The 21,123-nt window shown below is 39.9% G+C and overlaps 2 protein-coding genes across 2 annotated transcripts; both read right to left on the reverse strand.

The window, feature by feature from the left end:
• Positions 1-3,366: 3,366 nt before the first annotated feature.
• On the reverse strand, positions 3,367-3,918 carry LOC148871764 (pectinesterase inhibitor-like). The gene has a single exon (XM_088970068.1). The coding sequence runs from the start codon at positions 3,916-3,918 to the stop codon at positions 3,367-3,369; it is 552 nt and encodes a 183-aa protein (XP_088826194.1).
• A 1,480-nt stretch (positions 3,919-5,398) lies between these two features.
• On the reverse strand, positions 5,399-5,923 carry LOC148871765 (uncharacterized). The gene has a single exon (XM_088970069.1). The coding sequence runs from the start codon at positions 5,921-5,923 to the stop codon at positions 5,399-5,401; it is 525 nt and encodes a 174-aa protein (XP_088826195.1).
• Between the last annotated feature and the right edge of the window lie 15,200 nt (positions 5,924-21,123).

Genomic DNA, 21,123 nt, shown 5'->3' on the forward strand with positions numbered 1-21,123 from the left:
TGACCGTTGCGATGAACCTGTAGCATGCTAAACAGACTCACCGCCCGCGAACCCATTCTGGGTAGTGGGTCGAGAAGGACAATGGGCTGAGCCCATGGCGAGACTCGGGTGTGTACCCAAACACGCAAATCCATTACAAAGAAGCACCTTGCAAATCGCCACATGGTATTAACAAATACCGACCTTCGGACGGTAACGTCATTTTCTCCATGTATGATTAGTCATGGCACACAAAAAGATAGTAGCACACGTAAGTAATGAGAGATCTCGGGGATAAGGAAAGTTGATCCTCGAGGATATCTTCATGAAGCACGTGGCGACACGTAGTAGCATACCCAATAATTGCCAACGATTAATATATTCCCCTTTCCCAATACAAGGAAAAAATCCTCATCTCCTACCTTCTAGGACCTTGAAACCTCCTTCATAAATAGAGTCCCCCTCACATCGGGGATCATCGAAATGGAAGCATCTCTCAACATTGATACCCTCGAACCCCCTATTATCCTTCGGAAAACACCTTTTTCCTGATCCCAACACCCAAAAGAAGTTTTCTTGACTCTCCTTGCATGCTCTCCTTCGTCCTTCGAAGAAGAGACTGTTTCCCAATCCAGCCAAACACCTCCTCCCTACACATTGGTTTCCTTAAAAAACCTCCAGAACCACTTACATAGAAGGGCCAAGTTGAAAGATTTTAATTTTTTGATTCCTAAGTCTGCACAGTTGATTTGCTTGCAGATCTAATCCCTAATAACCAGATGATATTTATCCCTTTTCTGTCATTTTCTCTAATAGTTGAACAGTTATTGACTTCTCTTTCATTGTTTCTCATAGTAAGAAACTAAATTGAATTTAATAATCTCTTCAGTGAGTTAAACTTGTAAGATAAACAGTAGGCACAAGCATGGAATATCTACAATTTCAAATACAACACTGGTTTTGTTTGGTTATGTGTGATTAGTTATGATTAGATTATTGCTTATGTGTTATTAGTTATGATTAAATTTTCTTTGTGTGCAAATGCAATGAAAGCTTTGCGTGAGCATTTGAAGAATGAATACCAAACTTACTGGCTGAAAGCTGCCACCTTTCATGAGGCTCTTCTGAGTTGTTTGTCTTCAACTAATGGTGTACCAAGTGCTGTCTGGGATTTAACAAGACAATGATACCAAGTGCTGTCTAGGACTTCATGGAGCCTTATGCATGGATTTTCAATGCCTTGTACTTTTTTATATGTCAATCGGATATTGTATTTAAGCAATTTGTTTTGGATATTTTAATAATTAATAATTTAATTAAAAGTTTTTATTTTTATTTACATTTTTTATTTTAATTGATTTTTATGTATTATCTGCCATGAGATTTGTATTAAACAAGTACCAAAAGATGTTGAAATCAAATTGATATAAATAATAAAAAAAAAAACAACAAAGGTGACAGTCATACAATTGCTAGCTTAGACATAAAAGCATTTTAACTGGTGGTCCAGACCGCCACCTAAAAATGGAAAAAACATTTTAACTGGCCTAAGGTGGCGGTCTAAGGAGATCTAAGCCAGCAGTCCAGACCGCCACCTAAAAACAGAAGCAATATTTTGACTGACCTAAAGCAGCAGTCCAAAGAGATCTAAGATGGCGATTAAGATCGCTACCTTTATTAACTCTGAGCCGACGGTTCTGATATACCACTGGTTTAGGAATAATTGAACCACGTCAAGCCGGTCCTCAAATGCAGCTGTCTTGACCAAGGACGACAGTGGTTTAGGGGGCAAACTTATGATCTAAGGCAATGGTCTAAAGGGCTAAGCCGGAGGTCCTGTGACCACCGCCTTTGACCATTTTTCTTGTAGTGTTATCAAATAATGGTGGTAAATTTTGTCTTGATCTATAAGCAATAGCTCATCTTCCTTGCAGCAACTCCCTGCCTCACTCTCGTAGCCAATCCAATTCCATTCATCTATCCAAACCATAGTATCATTTGGTACTAGCAGTATACTGAATCATGGTTTCCATAACCCAAGGAAAGCAAACCAGAAGAAGGAAAAGAAAGGTTGTCTATCAGAAGAATTAATTTTTGGAGAGGCAAAATCTTGTTCAGGGGCACAAGGTATGAGACCTATAGGTTTTGGAATGATCAGGATGCACCATTCAATGGTTCTCATCTTGAAGATGAACTGACCGAAAGCCACCTCAAAAACTTATCTAATTTTGTGTATTTGGACTCTTTCAAAGCTCTGAAAATGATGTATAAATTAGATGGTCTAAAAACATCACAGTTATTCGAACTCTTCAATATATAGCAGATACATGACCATTCGATATATAGCAGATACATGGCCATGATTTGGTGTAGGAACACACCAAGTGAACACAAGAAAAAATCCTTCAAGTTGACACAAGTTGGACCCGTTGACAGGTGGGTGGGTCCAAAATATCCAAGTGTACAGTTTTCTATGAGCTTTAAAGCTTTGTTACTTGTGTTCACTTGTATCCAATGTTTTCAAACCATCACCCGTCACAATTCAACGTCTGTTTGGTTCGGGGGAATAGGGGTCTGAAATTGGAATAGGAATGATTCATTCTGATTTCAATTTCAATTCCAATTCTGAAAGATTTAAATTTTGGTATTGATTCCAATTCCAACTATGAACCAAACGGAACCTCAGATTGGGGTTAACCCTTAATCTGCCATTAATCGAAAATCTGTTGACTTGGCAATGAATTTAAGCTACAAGTATTAAAGATATGTGTATTAGCATGCCGCCCTCTCAAGGATATCTGTTAGGAAATTGGGGTTAATGATACTTGAAGGAGAAGATCTGACGTGTTTGAAGATATTATCTTTAGAAAGTTATTTGTCCTCATTCAGTTTCACACTGAATTTGTTGTTGGGTTACATGAAAATCCGTTCTCAAGATACAACAGCACGTTGCATGGTAGCAAACCCCCATACTCTCATCTTTATTTCTAAGGAGTGTAAATAAACTACTATTTAAAAACTCAAAAGAAGTCTTGTAATTTTCCAATGTGAGACAAGTTAAAATCTGGTTTTAGTAAGCAAAAAAAAACTATTTTTCAAGACATGTATGCAGATGTACTTTTCATGTAATTGGTCAATCAAATCTCATTGGATTTAATCTCTAATGGGATTAAAATCCAAATATCAGGGCCCAAAAATCACTATCCCTAATTCATAATGATTGATGAATAATCACAACCGGTAGAAGGCAATTACAGTTCAACTAACATAGATTTTGATTGAGTAGAGCTGACACTTTATTTCATTAATTGAACAAGAGTTAATGAAGTTTTAACAAGAGAAGATAGGTTGAATGGAGGATTCTAAATGCGATCAGACCACAGCCCATCAACCAGAAATATTAGTCAAGATAACAGTAATCGCATCACAAAGATCTTTGACACCGATTGATCCACCCAAAACCGTTGATGGTATTGGAAGCTGCGGAGCTTTCACAAACTGGCCAATGCAATAATCTATCTGGGGGAGAATTTGGTCATGAATGACTCCTTTGGCAAGATCATAAGCCCCTGACTGGACATTCTGTCGAACTCCTTGGAAATCACTTTGAGCATCAAAGAATCGCTCGGCACAATCTTCCAGCACGTTTTTCAATTCACCGGCCGGAGCATTATCAGCGGCCTTGCGGGTGTCGTTATATAACTTGGTGCAATCTCTCTCTGCACAGTTAACGGCAATCCCAGCAAGACCTTTAGCATCTGCGCTCTTGCCTGCAGGATCTGAGTTGAGACAATTGGAGCATATACCTGGATCTACTGTTTTGCTACACGGTTTTTGAATCAAAGCATTGTCAGCGCTTAGAAATATGGCGGGTTGATAAGAGAAGAAGACAAGGGAGAGAGCAAGAACAAGGGATGAGAAACTACCAAGAGAATCCATGATTCCTTTGCCCAAAGGTCGAGGGTAAGAGGGTTTAAATAATATTAGTTTTCTTGCTAATTAATGCTAATTAATGGTCCTTGAGGAAAGAATTGTGACAGAATATTAACAATATTGTAAACGTGCTGTATTTAGTTTTGTTTCCAATTATAGAGAAGTGCTAAGATTAGACAGGAATACCGTCCTAACTATTAATGGTTATTATTGGAAGGGAATACAAGTTGTAATAATGAACTGAGCTGTATTTCAAGAGTTCAAATCCACTTGGTATCCCTGTCTTGTTAAATCCCAAACAGCACTTGGTACACCATTAGTTGAAGACAAACAACTCAGAAGAGCCTCATGAAAGATGGCTGCTTTCAGCCTGTAAGTTCGGTATTTATTCATCAAATGCTCATGCAAAGCTTTCATTACATCTGCACACAAAGAAAATCTAATCATAACTAATCACACATAACCAAACAAAACCAGTGCTGTATTTGAAACTATAGATATTCCATGCTTGTGCCTACTGTTTATCTTAAAATTTTAACTCATTGAAGAGATTATTAAATTCAATTCAGTTTCTTAGTATAAGAAACAATGAAAGAGAAGTCATAAATGTTCAATTATCAAAGAAAATGACAGAAAGGGGACAAATATCATCTCGTTATTTGGAATTAAATTTGTAAGAAAATCAACTGTGGAGGCTTGGGAATCAGAAAATTAAAATCTTTCAACTTGGCCCTTCTATGTAAGTGGTTTTCGAGGTTTTTTTAGGAAATCAATGAATTGTGGTGATATACCTTGAAGCATAGAGAAGCTTCCTTGTAATGCAAGTCACTCACATATACCTTTAAGAAGATATGAGCGCACCTGGGGTTGTCAAGGACTTCCCGGGGTTGTCGAGGAATTTGAGTGCAATCCTAGGGTTGCCAGGAGATAAGAGTACATATGGAGACATATCCGAGGGTTAGTACACAGGTTGTATTGTTCAAAGCAGGGAGTTATAAATTTGTCACATCATCAAAATACGTGGATGCATCAAGGCTTTATCATAGAAACTGTGAAAGAAACTTTATCGCAAAATGTGAACTGTTAACATATGTACTAGGAATTCATCACATTTATTTATAAGTAAAGTACAATTATATAGGAGTGCGCCTGGGGTTTCTAGGGCCTTCCCGGGGTTGCCAGGGAATTTAAGTGCAATCATGGGGTTGCCAGGAGATAAGATCAGTATATATGGACACATATCCGAGGGTTAGTACACAGGTTATATTGTTCATAGTAGGGAGTTATAAATTTGTCACAGTATCAAAATACGTGGATACATCAAAGCTTTATCACAGAAACTGTGAAAGAAACTTTATCGCAAAATGTGAACTGTAAACATATGTAAGAATGCTTAGTAGAAAAGCAGAGACAGTGAGACAATATCTTTGATACATTCATTTCTAAAGTAAATACATGCAATAGTGAAATTACATCTTAGACCACGCTACTCAAAGTAAGTCCTCAACCAGTATCCATTGATCGTTTCATCATGTTCCTCTGTATCTATAGTTTTCAATACATAGTAGCTAGATGCATGAGCTTTTTTGATCACATACGGCCCCTCCCATGTTGGGGAAATTTTTCCAGTGGACTTGCCTTGTCTAACATATTTCACCATCTTGAGTACCTTATCTCCTTCTTTGAAGCTCCTGGGTCTTAACAATCTATTGAAATATGTAGCTAGTGCTTGTTTGTATTTGATTTGTCTCTGTAAGGCCCTATCCCTATCTTCATCTATGGCTTCCAGTTTATTTGCTAGTAAATGATCCATGTCCTCAAGTCTGATCCTTTTCCCCATTGCGAAAGCTACACGAGCGGCCACTACTCGTATTTCTACCGGCAACACTGCTTCTTGGTTGTATACTAATGAGTAAGGTGTCGCATGTGTGCTTTTCCTAATAGTGGTGCGATAAGCCCAAAGGGTTTCTGACAACTTTTTTGACCAATCCTTTTGGTTATCGGCCACCATTTTACTCAACATTCTCAGTAGGGTCTTATTGGTGGCTTCAGCTTGCCCATTTCCTTGTGGGTAGTATATTATCGATGTCCCTAGTCTTGTGCCATGTTGCGCTAGAATGTTGCAAACTTCCTAACGTTTGATGGATAGGCTATTGTTTGCCAAAATCCTCATTGGGACTCCAAACCGGTGAACTATGTGCTACCTAAGGAAGTAAGCTATGTTCTCTGTGCAAATCCTTCGCAAGGGTATAGCTTCTGCCTATTTAATGAAGTAATCTATGGACACTATGATAAAACAATATCCTTTGGAAGGGGGGTGGATTTTACCTATGAGGTCTACCCCCCAAGTGTGGAAGCGCTAGGGTGTAATGATTGGATGAAGGCTGTTGGGGAGTTTGTGTATCCTTTCAGCGTGAATCTAGCATTTATGACATTTGCGCACATGTTTTTGAGTGTTTTCCATCATGGTGAGCCAATAGAAGCCTAAGTGCAAGATGTGATTATACAGTGCTAATTGTTCCTAGTGTGTAGTGAGTTCGGAGATATGGGCTGCTTCTAGTATTTCTTCGATCTCATCTCTAGCTAGGCATTGCAAGGGTTTCCCCGTGTACAATTTTTTGTATAGGATTTCCTCTTAGAGGTAGAACCGCCTATCTTTATATAGGAGCTTTCTTCTAAGTGTTGGGTCTATGGTTAGCGTGTTGTCTTCTAGGTGGCTTATGTAATGCTCCTCCAATCTTACTCACAAACCATGAGGCATTCCCTCCCATCAACTTACGAGATACACTTATCGCATTCGTGTTGTACCCTGGCAGAGTCTGACTTCAACACAGGCTAGTAGTATCCTAGTCTTTGTAATTTCCTATGTAAGGTGCTTACGATATCCCCACCAGCTAACTTTCTATGGTATAGTACTCCATGAAGAGAAGGGAGATCCATCATATGGACGGCTGAACCATGCAAGGTGGCTGGGCGAAAATTAAAAAATTTCTTTCTCCCTTCTGCGAATCCCATTCCCTAATTTAGAAAAACTACTTTTTTAAAGGTTCATTCTTGATACAAACCGGACCAAATCCGAAACCAAGATTAGGGAGAGGTATACCTGATACGAAATCCATGCAAAAGCTCCTTCCAATGTAGGTGTTCATGCCCAAAGAGGTTACCAAATCCTTCATCCACTGAAGATGACACAGCTTAGGGTGAAGAAGAATCAGCAAGTAGTTCTTCAGCAAGAACCTCAGATTCTTCAGCAAGAATCAAACTAGGTTGTGAGCACAGCTTCAAAATTGTTTCTTCCACCAAGAAATAATATCAAGATCCAATCTTGATCACTCGAAGAGGTGGAAATCGAATAGGGTAGGGTGGCCAAAGCAGAGGGAGAGAGAACTGAATGCATAAAGTAGTAAAACTATGTAACATTTTTTCCAATTCACCCTCCTCCTATTATATAACCCTTAAAGAGTTGACCTCCTAATTTGATTAAGAGTTTCTTGATCCAAATCTTTATTTGGATATGAACGCTTTAAGTGATAAGGCTTATCCCTTACCTTATCTGCAGATCAGGATCAGCTTCTCCTAATCAAATTAAAAGTTTCCTAATCAAATCTCTATTTGGATCTGGACTATTTAAGTGGATAAGAGTTATCCTCCTATCCTTTTTTGCTGATGCAAACCTAGATTTGCCCCCTATTTAATTAATCATATTAAGCCTAGTTCAAATTGGGCTTTAGGCCCATTAAGCATTCAGGCTCATTTCCCTTCAAGTGCTAGCAAATTTGGTTCTCTTTGTATGACATAGGACCCCATCATTGATCTCCACATCAGCCACCTGGGTTCGGCCCAACCTCTATTACAAGGCCTGGCTGAATTCACTGTTGAATACAGTGAACCCCCTGAGTCCATCAGTATGGGCTCTTAATGGGCCCAACATTTACACTAAATGGTCCTTGGATCCAGCCATCTTATGAAGGCCCAAGGACTATGGGTAGATATGAGATTAGTCCATTAGGTTTATTATCTCTAAATGGTCTTACACTTAACCTCTCAGCTCATAATGATCAAACACTGTCCGACAAGAGAGGACCTCTCCCTCGGCTGCAAGGTATAGTGTTGCACTCTCTACTCACATAGATCCCGGTAATTAAACATTTTGCAAACATTTTGTGAAACCATAATATATATGTATATCTCTATATAAATATATTTTGCAAAAACAAATCTCAATAAGTTTGAAATCAACTACTGGTAGTTTAGGTTTCCATAAGAGAGAGCGCATTCACCGATCATTCACTTTGTCCGACATAGGGGCGGATCTTGTCACTATGATCACCCCCGTTAAGGATCTCACTGATTGGCATATCAAAGACAGCCCAATCTGACACCTAGTGTAGTATCATAATTAAGTCTAGGGGTCAGGTGTAACATTCCTGTTTTTCCCATCTATCTCTAAGGTCTAGGGCACAACTGGAAAATGGTCTAGTTCAGAGATTCAAACAAACCCACACTACATGTGCTACAAGTCTCACCCTAGCAGCTGAGACAAGCCATCCCAACTGACTTGGCAACACATTAGTGTCATCCTTGGTAGGATAAACTTCCCCAGATCTATCCAACAGCTGTGAAGATTCTAAACTAACACGAATCTCTTAAGTGTCTAGTTTAAAGGTATTATACAGAAACACACTATAATAACATGAATCAACTATGTACTTTATTCATTTACAATAAATGTCAATAATGTACATCAATCTGATTGGAGCTAAGGGCATACACTATCTAACAACTCCCACTTGCACTTAGGTCCACTCGAGTACAAGTTGGAGTCTCATACTTTCCATGTGTTTCTCAAACACTTTTTTTGTCAATGGCTTAATCAATGGGTCTGCCACATTCTCCGTTGATGCTACCTTTTGAATTTGGATGTCCCCTCTACCAACTATCTCCCATAGTATGTGGTACTTCCTCTCGATGTGCTTCGACTTCGAGTGGGCTCTGGGCTCCTTAGCTTGAGCAATGGCTCCAGTGTTGTCACACAACAGTGGAATGGGTTATGTGCTGGATGGAACAACTCCTAATTCTTGAATGAACTTCTACATCTAAATGGCTTCCTTGGTAGCTTCGCTTGCGGCGATGTACTCAGCCTCGGTTGTGGAATCTACGGTGGACCCCTATTTTCTGCTTTTCCATCTAACTGCACAGGACCCCATTATAAAGATACATCCAGATGTAGACTTTCTATCATCTGGGTCTGACTAGAATTCGGCATCGGTATACCCTTGGATCTGTAGTGAACTACCATCGAAGACCAGACAAAACTCTTTTGTCCTTCGAAGATATTTTAGTATGTTTTTCACAGCTACAATTGTCTAGTGCTCCTGCCCTGGGTTTGATTGATATCTACTTACCACATTCACTACTTGAGTATAATGCCAGGTTGAGTGCACAGCATGGCATACAAGATGCTCCCTACAGCCGAGGCATAGGGAACCTCTCTGATGCCATTAATCTCCTCGGGAGTCTTGGGAGACATACCCTTGGAGAGAGTGACTCCGTGCCTGAAAGGAACATTTCCTTTCTTGGAGTTCACCATGCTGTATCTTTTGACAATTTTATCAATGTAAGTAGACTGGGATAGTCCTATTATCCTTTTCAATCTATCTCTATAGAGTCGAAGTCCCAAGATGAAAGAGGATTCTCCAAGATCTTTCATGGAGAATTGTTGTGAAAGCCACACTTTCACCATAGTTAACATCCCTACATAATTCCCAATGAGTAGGATGTCATCTACATACAAAACTAGGAATGTAACCTTGTCTCCCACTATCTTCCTATATACACAGGGCTCATCCGGATTCTGCTCAAAGTCAAACTATTTGATGGTGGAGTCAAACCAGATATTCCAGCTCCTAGAAACTTGCTTAAGTCCATATATGGATCGATTAAATTTACACACCATGTGTTCCTTACCTATAGCAATGAATCCATGCGGTTGCTACACGTAGATATCTTCAGTAAAATCTCCATTTAGGAATGTAGTTTTGATATCCATTTTCCAAATTCCGTAGTCATGGTGTGCTGCTACAGCTAGCCGGATCCTAATGAATTTAAGCATGGCCATGGGCGAAAAGGTTTCCTCACAGTTAATCCCCTCTTTCTGAGAGTACCCTTTTGCCACAAGACTAGCCTTATAGGTCTTAACCTTACCATAGGGACTCTTCTTCCCCTTATAGATTCATTTGCAACTAATTGCTTTTACGCCAGGGGGCGGATCTACGAGAGTCCAGACTCCATCGGTCTTCATTGAATCCATCTTAGCTCTCATGGCATGTACTTACTTCAAGGAATCTATGTCCAACATAGCTTCCGTATAAGTCATGGGATCTTCCTCACTATTCATGGCTTCTATCAAGTAACTTTCTTGATCATAGCTGTAATGAACTAGAGGCCTAGATACCCGGGTAGATCTCCTAGGTTGGTTATTATCTGGAGTTTGTAGAACATCTCCCACTACTCTTGAGCTCTCCACATCAAGAACAACTTCCTGATGTTGATTGTCCAAGATGTAATTTTTTTTCAAGAAAGGTGTATTTCGACTGTAGAACACTTTCTGCTCTCTTGGGTCATAGAATAAATATCCTATAAAGCTTTTGGGGTAGCCTATAAATAGGCAACAGTTGGTCTTGGATTCCAATTTTTTTGCACTAGTCTTTTTAACATGTGCTGGACAACTCCAAATTTTCAAGTGTCTTATACTTGGTTTCTTACCGATCCATAGCTCATATGGAGTCTTATGAACGGATTTGGTTGGAACCCTATTCAACACGTATGACAGTCTCTAATGCATACCCCCAAAAGGATGTAGGTAGTTCCGAGTGGACGAGAAGTGATCAGACCATATCCAATGAAGTATGGTTCCTCCTCTATGACACACCATTCAGTTGTGATACAATCTCGTTTTCCTTTAAGTAGTCCATGAATTCATTGAAGAGATATTTGCCTCCTCGATCTGATCGAAGGGTCTTAATGTGTCTCCGCAACTGTTTCTCGACCTCTTGCCTAAACTCTTTGAACTTTCAAAGGATTCAGACTTATGTCTCATTAGGTACAGGTAACCATACCGTGAATGATCATTGGAAAATATTATAAAGTAAATGTGCTAGTTATGTGTCCTAACATTCATGGGACCACATAAAGTATGTATTAGGTCAAATGTGCCTACAGACCTTTCAGGCTTACCAGTAAATGGTCGTTTCATCATCTTACCCTAAAGGCAAGGTTCACAAGTTGGAAGATCTTCTACAATTAGAAAATCCAAAGGACCATCCTTTACCAATCTTGTGATACGATCTACATTAATATGGCCAAGTCGATAATGCCACAGGCACATATGATAAACTATGTCACTAGTTCTTTTCTTGGGGATTAACTCTGACATAGTTTTGGTTAAGTTTATTTCCAAAGAATGATGGAGAACATAGAGACCATTCTCAAATTGTCCGTAGTAATCACATTGCTGAACAAAATAGAATAACCATCCATGCACAATTTTAAAACAGAAATCAAAATTTTTCTCAAATTCGGTATATAGAGACAATCATTAAGTGATCATGCTTATCTTTTATCTTATCTGTAGATCAAGATCAGCTTCTCCTAATCAAATTAAAAGTTTCCTAATCCAAATCTCTATTTGGATATGGACTCTTTATGTGGATAAGAACTATCCTCCTATCATTTTCTACTGATCCATATCCAGAGTCGCCCCCTATTTAATTAATCATATTAAACCGAGCTCGAATTGGTCTTTAGGCCCATTAAGCTTCTAGGCTCATTTCCCTTTAAGTGTTGGCTAACTTGGTTCTCTTTGTAAGGCATGGTACCTCATTATTGATCTCCACATCAGCCACATGGGTTTAGCCCAACCTTTGTTACAAGGCCTAGCCGAATTCACTACTAAATATAGTGAACCCCTGAGTCCATCAGTATGGGCTCTTAATGGGCCCAACATTTACACTAAGTGGTCCTTGGGTCCAGTCATTTTATGAAGGCCCAAGGACTGTGGGCAGATGTGAGATTAGCCCATCAGGTTTATAATCCCTAAATGGTATTACACTTAACTTCTCAGTGCATAATTATCAAACACTACCTGACAAGAGAGGACCTCTCCCTCAACTGCAAGGTACAATGTTGCACTCTCTACTCACATGAATCCTGAGAATTAAAACATTTTGCAAATATTTTGTGAAACCATAATATATATGTATATCTCTATATAAATATATTTTGCAAAAACAAATCTCAACAAATTTGAAATCAATTGCCGACAGTTTAGGTTTCCATCAAAGAGAGTGCATTCCCCGATCATTCACTTTGTCCGACCAAGGGGATGATCCTATCACTATGATCACCCACTCAGGTGGTTTATCAAACTGTCCCAACATACCCAGGTTTTGACCCCCGCTAAGGATTTTACTAATTGGCATATTTAAGATAGCCCAATCTGACACCTAGTGTAGTACCATAATCAAGCCTAGGGGTCAGTGTAACATTCAAGTTTTTCCCATCTATCTCCAAGGTCCAAGGCACAAATGGAAAATGGTCCGGTTCAGAGTTTCAAACAAACCCACACTACATGGGCTTCAGGTTTCACCCTAACATCTGAGACAAGCCACCCCAACCGACTTGGTACCACATTTGTGTCAGCCTTGGCAGGATAAACCTCCCTAGGTCTACCCAACGGTTGTGAAGATTCTAAACTAACACGAGTCTCTTAGGTGTATAGTTTAAGGGTATTACACAGAAACACACCATAATAACATGAATCAACTATGTACTTTATTCTTTTACAATAAATGTCAATAATGTACATCAATCTGATTGGAGCTAAGGAGATACACTGTCTAACACTCCTTTCACCAGCTGAAACTTTGTGAACAGTTTGCTATCCTGTGTCCCTATGGTCAGACTGTTTAATTTTTGGACTATTTCGTACCTCCAGTCATCTGTCATTATTTCATCTTCCTTTTCTACCCAGTCTTTAATTGCTAGAGTTGATTGTTTGGTGAATGACTGGATGGTAATTTCTATTAGCTCTTTGTTGGACTATATTTTTTATCCCAAGGTGACTAGTGCATCGGCACCTGTTCTTGGCTCTATTTTGGTGCTTGAAGTCTACCTCCTGGTCATGGACTAACCTCTGGATAAAGTTCTTTATGGTAGAATGGTTAATTCCTTCACTATTGTGCTTCCGTCAAGCTGGCCAATCACCAATTTGAAGTCACCGATCACTTTGTTTTTCTTTGATTCGGACTCTATTGCTTTGATTAGACCTATGAGTAAGGCTTCATATTCTGCTAAGTTGTGAGAACAAGAGAACTAGAGTTTGAAGGAGTAGGTAGACGTTTGTCTGTTAGGTGAGGTTAAGGTGACCTGGGCGCTAGCTAAGGTGCTAGTGCTACTTCCTTCAAAGGTCAGGACCCATTCTCTTCTTTCGGATACTAAAATCATGGGTATGTCTCTAGGCATTTCTTTTGATATTGGAAAATCGCCACTTGAGGGAAAGGTGGCCAGCAGGTTTGTTGCTACTTGACACTTAATGGCCTTGGGCTGGCTATATTCTATCATATACTCACTTAGCTGCATCATCCACTTAACAAGTCTACCGGAAAGGGGAGGTCTATCTATGAAGAACTTAATCGGGTCATTCCGTGCGATGAGTTTTTCCTTTTAACCTAGGATGTAGTGCCTAAATTTTTGTGTGGCAAAGGCCAGCGCTAGACATTGTTGCTCCATATGGGAATAATTCTTCTCTGTTGGCTTAAGGGACCTACTAGCATAGTATATCAGGAATTCTACTCCATCATCTTCCTATGCTAATAGACATCCTATGGCCTCTAAGCCTGCTGTGATGTATATCCTAAACTTGCGCCCTTCTTTGTGTGGTGACATGGTTGGTGCCTTAGCGAGGGCTGCTTTCAGTTGTTTGAAGGTTTGTTGGTACTCCTCGGTCTACTTGAATTCTACAGACTTCTTAACCAATTTCATTAACAGCAGCACTACATGTGCAAGGCGAGAAATGAATATCCTAAGGTACGAGACTTTCCCTAGAAAGGTTTTTAGCTGTAATTCATTGACTGGGGACAAAAGGTCTAAGACATCCCTCACCTTGCTCCCATCTGGGTGCATCCCTGTTTGATCTACTCTGTAGTCCAAAAACTTGAGTAACTGAACTCCAAATGCACACTTCAATGAGTTGAGTCTTAGCTTGAAAGTCCTACATTGGGTAAACACCTTTCTCAGAACCTCAGGGTGGTCATCCCTCTTCTTTTCCTTAACTACTATGTCATTCACATAGCATTCGATTTCCTTGTGTAACATGTCATGGAAGACACTAGTAATTTCTCTTTGGTACGTGGCCCCAACATTTTTTGGGCCAAAGGGCATCATCTTATAATAGAAGTTCCCTATCGATGTCCTAAAGGCCATGTGGGGTGTGTCTATGAGATCTATGAAAATTTGATTGTACCCGCTCTAAGCATCTAGGAAGGAGAAAAGTTTGTTTCCTACAGTTGAGTGTATTAGAACTTCCATGTTAGGTAAGGGGAACTCATCCTTGGGACAGGCCTTATTTAGATCTCTAAAGTCAACACAACACCTATGATAAGGTGAGGTTAGTTTTCTAGTGGAGTACTAATGCTAAAAAACTAAGCTAGAAACACTAACCTGAGTTGCCTGTTCTTCTTCTTTACTGGTTTTATGTTGGCTAGCCACTAAGGGTGTGCTATAGGCTTGATGAATCCTACTTTCAAGAGCCGCTCAACCTCTTCCTTAATCTTCAAAGTTACTTCAGGTTTGAAAATCCTTTGCAGCTGCTTTATTGGCCTGAACTTAGGATCTATGCAAAGTGAGTGTCTGACAAGATCCAGATCTAGGCCTAGCATCTGGTCATATGACCAAGCAAAAACATCTTGGAATTCTATGAAAATACATACAGATTAGACTCTTTTAACATGTCTTAGTGTTTTGCAATAAGGAAAAGTCCTTCCCTTTCAGCAATGCAATCAGCTTTTCTTTATCTTCGGGTCCTAACCTAGCCGATATGTATAGCAGTATTTCTCTGTTCCTTTTTCCGCTAGGTTCATCTCCTTTAAGGGTTCTTCCACCGCATTGAAGGAATCCGTCATGCACTTGGGAAGTGCTTGAACTTCATCGCAATATTCTAAGGTGTCTTCTCTCAACTCTTGTCATTGTATGTGTCACTTGATGTTTGATTATTTATGTGTATTATATTTGTTATACTTTTAATTCAATTCAATGTCGTACCTTTGCTCATGCTCGTGGGGTGGTTTATTGTCTGGTGATACAATTACAGCGATGTCAGTTTGTAGAAATGATCCGACGAAGTAGTGCTGGTTGAAACATTATTTAGAGTTTGGTTAATTTGGGAATTATGATTACTCTTAACAAAAAAGAGAGAGTGTGCATGTATTTCTATAAATGATTTCACAAATATGTTTGAAGAAGAAAGAAAGTCGCAACTTACAATGAGCTTCTTTGGAGGACAACTTAGTAAGCTATTTTTGAGACTACACAGCAGAAATCAAAATGTAAGAGAAGCAATTCATACCTCAGGGATGGCCTTTTTGCGTACGGGTGGTTCGTCATTATCGTAGTCCATGAAGATGGTATAATAGCTCTTTCCATCATTGCTGGTCACCCGTACGCATCTGGTTCTCTTCTTCCTTTTTAGCTGTCATGGATTTGTCCTATGCCAGGTCTTGTAGCTTCATCCCTTCTACCTTAGCTATCCTTGTTTCCCCTTCTTCCACCAGCTTCGTATAGTAGATCGCATCCTGCAGATGTGTCGCTGATTTGTCAAAAGGAACTACGGTAGCTTCGATTCTGATCACACGTCCCTTGTGTTTGGCCTTAATGCACTGGTAGAACATGGTAGACGGTCTTCCTTGAGATTACTTGGAATTCCTGTGTACTGGAGAACAGCCCGATCGATACTTGTAATTCGATGGACCCTTCCATGATAGATGCATTTCCGTTAAAGTCTGTGACTTCCATTGGCAATCCATTAACAGTCTCCTTTTCTATGCTCATCAATTTCAGTGTGTGGATAGAGATCAAGTTAACAGAGCTTCCTGGGTCGATCATTGATCTTCTCATTTCGAAGCCCCCACCCTCGCGGAAATGTACAAGGGCCTATTGTGGTGGAGGTCGTTGGCCAACATATCTTTCGTTGTGAACTCCACGCTACTGCGATTAGGTTGATAGGGTTCTAGCAAGTGCTTGAAAACTTCCACCAATGCTTTGATAGCCAACTTCCGTGTCGACGTGTTTGCTCCTTGCTTGCTAAAAAAACTTTGTAGCTCCTGGATCTGTTCAAGTCTTTCTATCCAGGCATCAAACTGGTACTAGCATCCTGCCCCCACCATGTTAACACTGCCTCCTTGGGTATGGGCTAGGAGGGGGTCAGTTTCCACGCGTGTCGGGTCTCTTTTCACAAACTCGTCGAGTTTTACTTTCTATACAAACAGTCTCCTTATGATGAAATAGTCTATCAATTGTAGTGTGGTGATTAATGAAAGTTGCACCACCTTCTATCGTGCCTATCTTTTTTTGGGTCCACCTCTGCTGGTGGTGGTGTTAAATTGATTACCTTGTCTTCAACTAACTTGTTCATTATCATGACTACTTCCTCCTTTGTGCAAAGAAAAGGAGGAGGGATTGGCAAGTCGCTTCTCTTTCCTAAGGCGGTGTTGCGATAATAGGGGGCCTACCTGGTTCCTCTATTGTTCCTGGGATTTCGGTCAACCGCATATGCTTCATTCCTCCCGTACGAGGAGGTGTTCTTAACTGTATGCACCATCCTTTTTGCACACCCCCATAGTTGGTTAAACGTTTCCACCTCCATGTTTTCGATACCAACCCTATAGGCAAGTCGCATACCTTGTACGCTTTGCTCGACAAAACTCTTCTCCATGGCATGCTCGTCAAAGACAGAGTGTGTCAGTTTCTGGAACCTCATGACGTACACCAAGAGGTCCTCCCCCGATCCTTGTTCTATATTCCTTAGGTCGGCCATCGTCAACTTCTTTTCTAGGGTAAACCACTTCGACAAGATCTTCTTGGCCAGTTAACCCAATGAGTCGATGCTACCAGTGGTGAGACTAATGAACCATGTATATGACGGGGCAGTTAGAGACTTTGAAAATTCCCAAACCTTGAGGTCTCCATCTAGAGCGAAGGATCTGAGAATATCTTCGAACTTGCTTATATGCTCTTTCGGACTGCCTTTCTAGCCATCATATTGTGGCCACTACCGAGGGACATATTCGATGGGGTAAGATTTATAAAGAATCCAGTCGGAGTAAGGTTTTTATAGGACAACAAAATCTTGTGCTCGATTTCGACTTTCCACCACTTGTCCTTGGACATATTCCCTCAACTCATTTCAGCTGAGTGGGGTTTCAATCATCAGGTCTGTGTGAGGAAAGGTTTCGGGTTGGTTGTTGGGCTACTGGCTTGTTCATGTTGGTGCGAGATCGGCTCTATTGGGTTGCTCTGGGATGGTAGGGATCGGGTTGGAAGCGTGGCGGCTTGTAGGGATGTCGGTGAGAGTGGCGCCAGGGGTGAAGGGAGATTGTTCGGCCGGGGCTGTTCGCTGGAGGAGGATCTGAAGTGCATTCCTTGTTTCCTCCTGTGCCCATTCTAGCTTTTCGAAGCGAGCCTCGAAGCAGGCCTCGAATTCGTACACTTTATTAGAGAGTATCTCGATATCAGCTTGATGGGGTGCTTCTGCTTCGAACTGATCCTCCACTCCCGAGTTAGTGTTCTCTACGACGTTGCTTTGTTCCTCAGGGATGGAAGTAAGGTTGATTCTACGAGTAGCTATTCTCTATGATCAAAGACGGAACCAGAAATTCTACTATAGGTAGGATAAAGGCTAGGTTTGGGGAAGTGGTCTCTTTGAAAAACAGAGAAAGACCGAGGGCTAAGGGGGACTAGATCTCAAGCTAGGGCATCAAGCTAGGGTGGTAGAGTTGGGAGTCAACGATATGGGTGCTTGATTGCCAAATGAGTTGCATTACAAAGAGGATCTCTATTTATGGGGGAGATACTGAGATCTTGAAAGGAATGAGCTTAAAGGTGGTCATTTTCTATTAGGAAAGGGAATATTGGATTTGTTGTTAATCATTAAGGGCACTACTGTGGTTTCACCACATGTCCCTATGGGGATCTTTCTGAGAATCAGCTTACCTTTCACTCAGGGATCCTCAATAACACACATATGTTGTCACCTCTTATGTGTCTTACTTAACTAACGTGGTGCTAGTGACGTCACCGTCTGGTGGATGACGTCTTGTTAGCCTTACATGGCGCCTTTCCACGTTCGTCCCCTTGACATTACGCACATAGGTGGCATCTAGACGCGGTTCCCTAGTGGACCATGGCGCCGCAGCGGTTGAGGGTTTATCGCGAGGCTAAGTGCAAGCGAACCTCATCCCGGGTTCAACCCAGGTTTGCTTTGCCTCAATCTAAGAATGAGCTCATCGAGAGCATGTGATGAATTGCGGGTTTATCGCGGTCCTGTGATGTGTGCTATGGATTCATCGCAGGCCTACGATGCATCACGGGTTCATCGCAAAGGGAAAGTTAACTGTAGACTGATTGCAAGCATCCATGTGGTATCAATACGATGTTTACTGTACTCTGAGGGACTGAGTGAGCACTATATACCTACACTCTGTTAAAGAAGATATCAGCATCCTTTGCTCATTTAGCTTCCAATATGTGCTTAAGGTATGTGTAGTTTTTTCTTTAAATAATTAAAGTGGATCTGTGGAATTATCCACAAAATTAGATCTACAGAGTTATCTTTACAGCATTTATAAGTTGAGTATGGTTTGGAAGAGATGCCTCTATCAGTGTAAATATTATGAATAATGTAAGAATATCTTCTAGATGGGGCATCTGTATGATGTGCCCTGTACTGGGAAAGATGGATTTCTTTACCGTAGTAGTTATAGGTGTCCCAAGGCCTGAAGTACTATTTTGCTGGCTTGAATTTGCATTGCATGTTTTCCTTCAATTACTATGGGTGAACAATGTAAGAATATTGTCTGGGTGGGGCATCTGTGTGATGTGTCCCGTACTGGGAAAGATATGGACGTTCCTACAGCACAAACTACTTCAAATATGCTTGGTTCTGTTAGAAACCTTTCCCTTTTTCTTTTCACAGCAGGAATTTTCTCCATATAGAAATTCAATAGCTTGTGGCACTCCCTGCAATCTAAAGTTCATATATAGAAAAAAACTTCCTATAGAGTTTGTGCTATATAATTTTTTTTTTTTTCACTTTGGCAGGCGAATCAAGGGCTTACAGTCTATAGGAACAGAGGGAACACTGATCAGCATGCATAGGTTTTTTCTTGCATTTTGTTTCCTATAATATACATTTTATATGTTAAGATTGGTTAAGCCTACACTTACAGTTCCCTTCCTGCACAGCTACATTCATCAACTGAGAGAGGGGGTACACAACTTTTTTGTTACCTTCATTGAAGTATTACGTGATAGGCCCCCGGGTCATGATTGGGAGCTGGAACCAGGTGTCACATGTGGTGATTATTTGTTTGGAATTCTACAGGTTAGTTTTCTAATATTTCATGGTTTAATATGTAGTTTTATATTTCTGATCCAAGAAAGTAAAAGAAAAAGTTAAGTTTTCAGGATCTCATTTGCAATTGTATATTTGTGCATCTATCATTGCATAATGATAGGCGCCTATTTGCATAGTTTTTTTCGTGATATGGTTATGGTTTTATCATACTCTTCCTTGTCTTGTATTGGAGCAGGAAAGGGAGGAACACTAAGTAGACTGAAATCTGAATCCTTTCTATCAGAAGATAATAGTCCTTTTTATTTGTATTGAGGGAGGAGGGGGAAGAAGGGATTTTGTAATGTCCATCTATAAAACAAAGTAACTATTATGTGAAAATATTGAAGTTAACTTTCAATCCTTTGTAACACAAAATTTCTTTTGTAGTAAAGGTTCAGTTTGGGAAGAGTGCAAATACAAATACATACTGTGCAAATCCTTGTATGCAGTATTTCTAAACCTTGTATTTGCACTCTTGCCAAACTAAGCCTAAGGTAAAGTGATTGAGAGATGCTTGGCATGCCAAATTTTCACTTTTAAGGGAGGAAAGGAATGTTATTTTTTTTGGTCACTGGATTTGATCTCAAAGCTCACAATATGGATTCTATGGGTCATATCGCTGCCTAACTGAAATTATCTAAATCCTAAGCTATTCCCTTTCAATAGGAATTCTATGAAGTTTCATTTGCTGTTTCTTATTTGTGATTTGAATCTTTAATCCTATCAAATCTCTCTGGTACACTGTCTTATGTAAAACAGTGTGTCATTGCTCTATCATCTATACATGTTTGTTTTCTTAATTAAAGACGGTGATTGTGCTTAATATCATGTGAGATCCTTGCACTGCTCACATCTCAATTATAAATAAGCAAACTAATTAACATCATATGGTTGATAATTTGAAAATGTATGATTTAAACTTGAACTGCTTACAGAATATATTCTCATGCAGTCCACAAATTCTTCAAAAGCAAAGAAATGCACTTGAAACAAGATGGTTCATGGTTGTTTGATTGGTTTACACTTTACAGTACTAAATTATTCCCATATTTTGGTGTCTTTTGGGTCCTGGGCAAAGAATTTGTTAAAATTTAAAGGGCCCAGCCTGAGTTTCCAGGCCTAAATGCAGTAGAAATTCTTAAAATCAGGTATCTGATTTGCACCCTTAATTTGTACAATTTTACCTGATCATCCAATCATTGATTTGGCTTGAATTTTGGATATATGGCAGGCATTGCGTTGCTGTGGAAATTGTTTATCTGTCTCATGGCTCAATAAGTATTCTGTTCAAATCACCCTCTATATTGATCAAGTCTATAGGGTTTCAGTTGTTTCTTTTCCTTGGGAGTTAGGGTTCGTTTAGGAAACTAACAATACAAGTTTTCAGGTTATTGTTGGGATTTGAGTCATAGGACCACTAAAGTTTCTGTCATCTGATAGTCCAGCAGGAGTTTTATGTGTATCTTTTGAGTTTTGGTAGGTTTTGGAGGGATTTATATATAGTTATGTAGAAATAACAAGTTAACAATGTGAACAATGTTTTG

Source organism: Nelumbo lutea, chromosome 2 (genome assembly GCF_056320005.1).
Source record: "Nelumbo lutea isolate HS-2025 chromosome 2, American lotus-T2T, whole genome shotgun sequence".
In the NCBI taxonomy this organism is placed as follows: Eukaryota; Viridiplantae; Streptophyta; class Magnoliopsida; order Proteales; family Nelumbonaceae; genus Nelumbo; species Nelumbo lutea.

Excerpts from the sequence above, each read along its gene's own strand:
- LOC148871764 (XM_088970068.1), bottom strand. The coding sequence starts at position 3,918 with ATGGATTCTCTTGGTAGTTTCTCATCCCTTGTTCTTGCTCTCTCCCTT.
- LOC148871765 (XM_088970069.1), bottom strand. The coding sequence starts at position 5,923 with ATGGTGGCCGATAACCAAAAGGATTGGTCAAAAAAGTTGTCAGAAACC.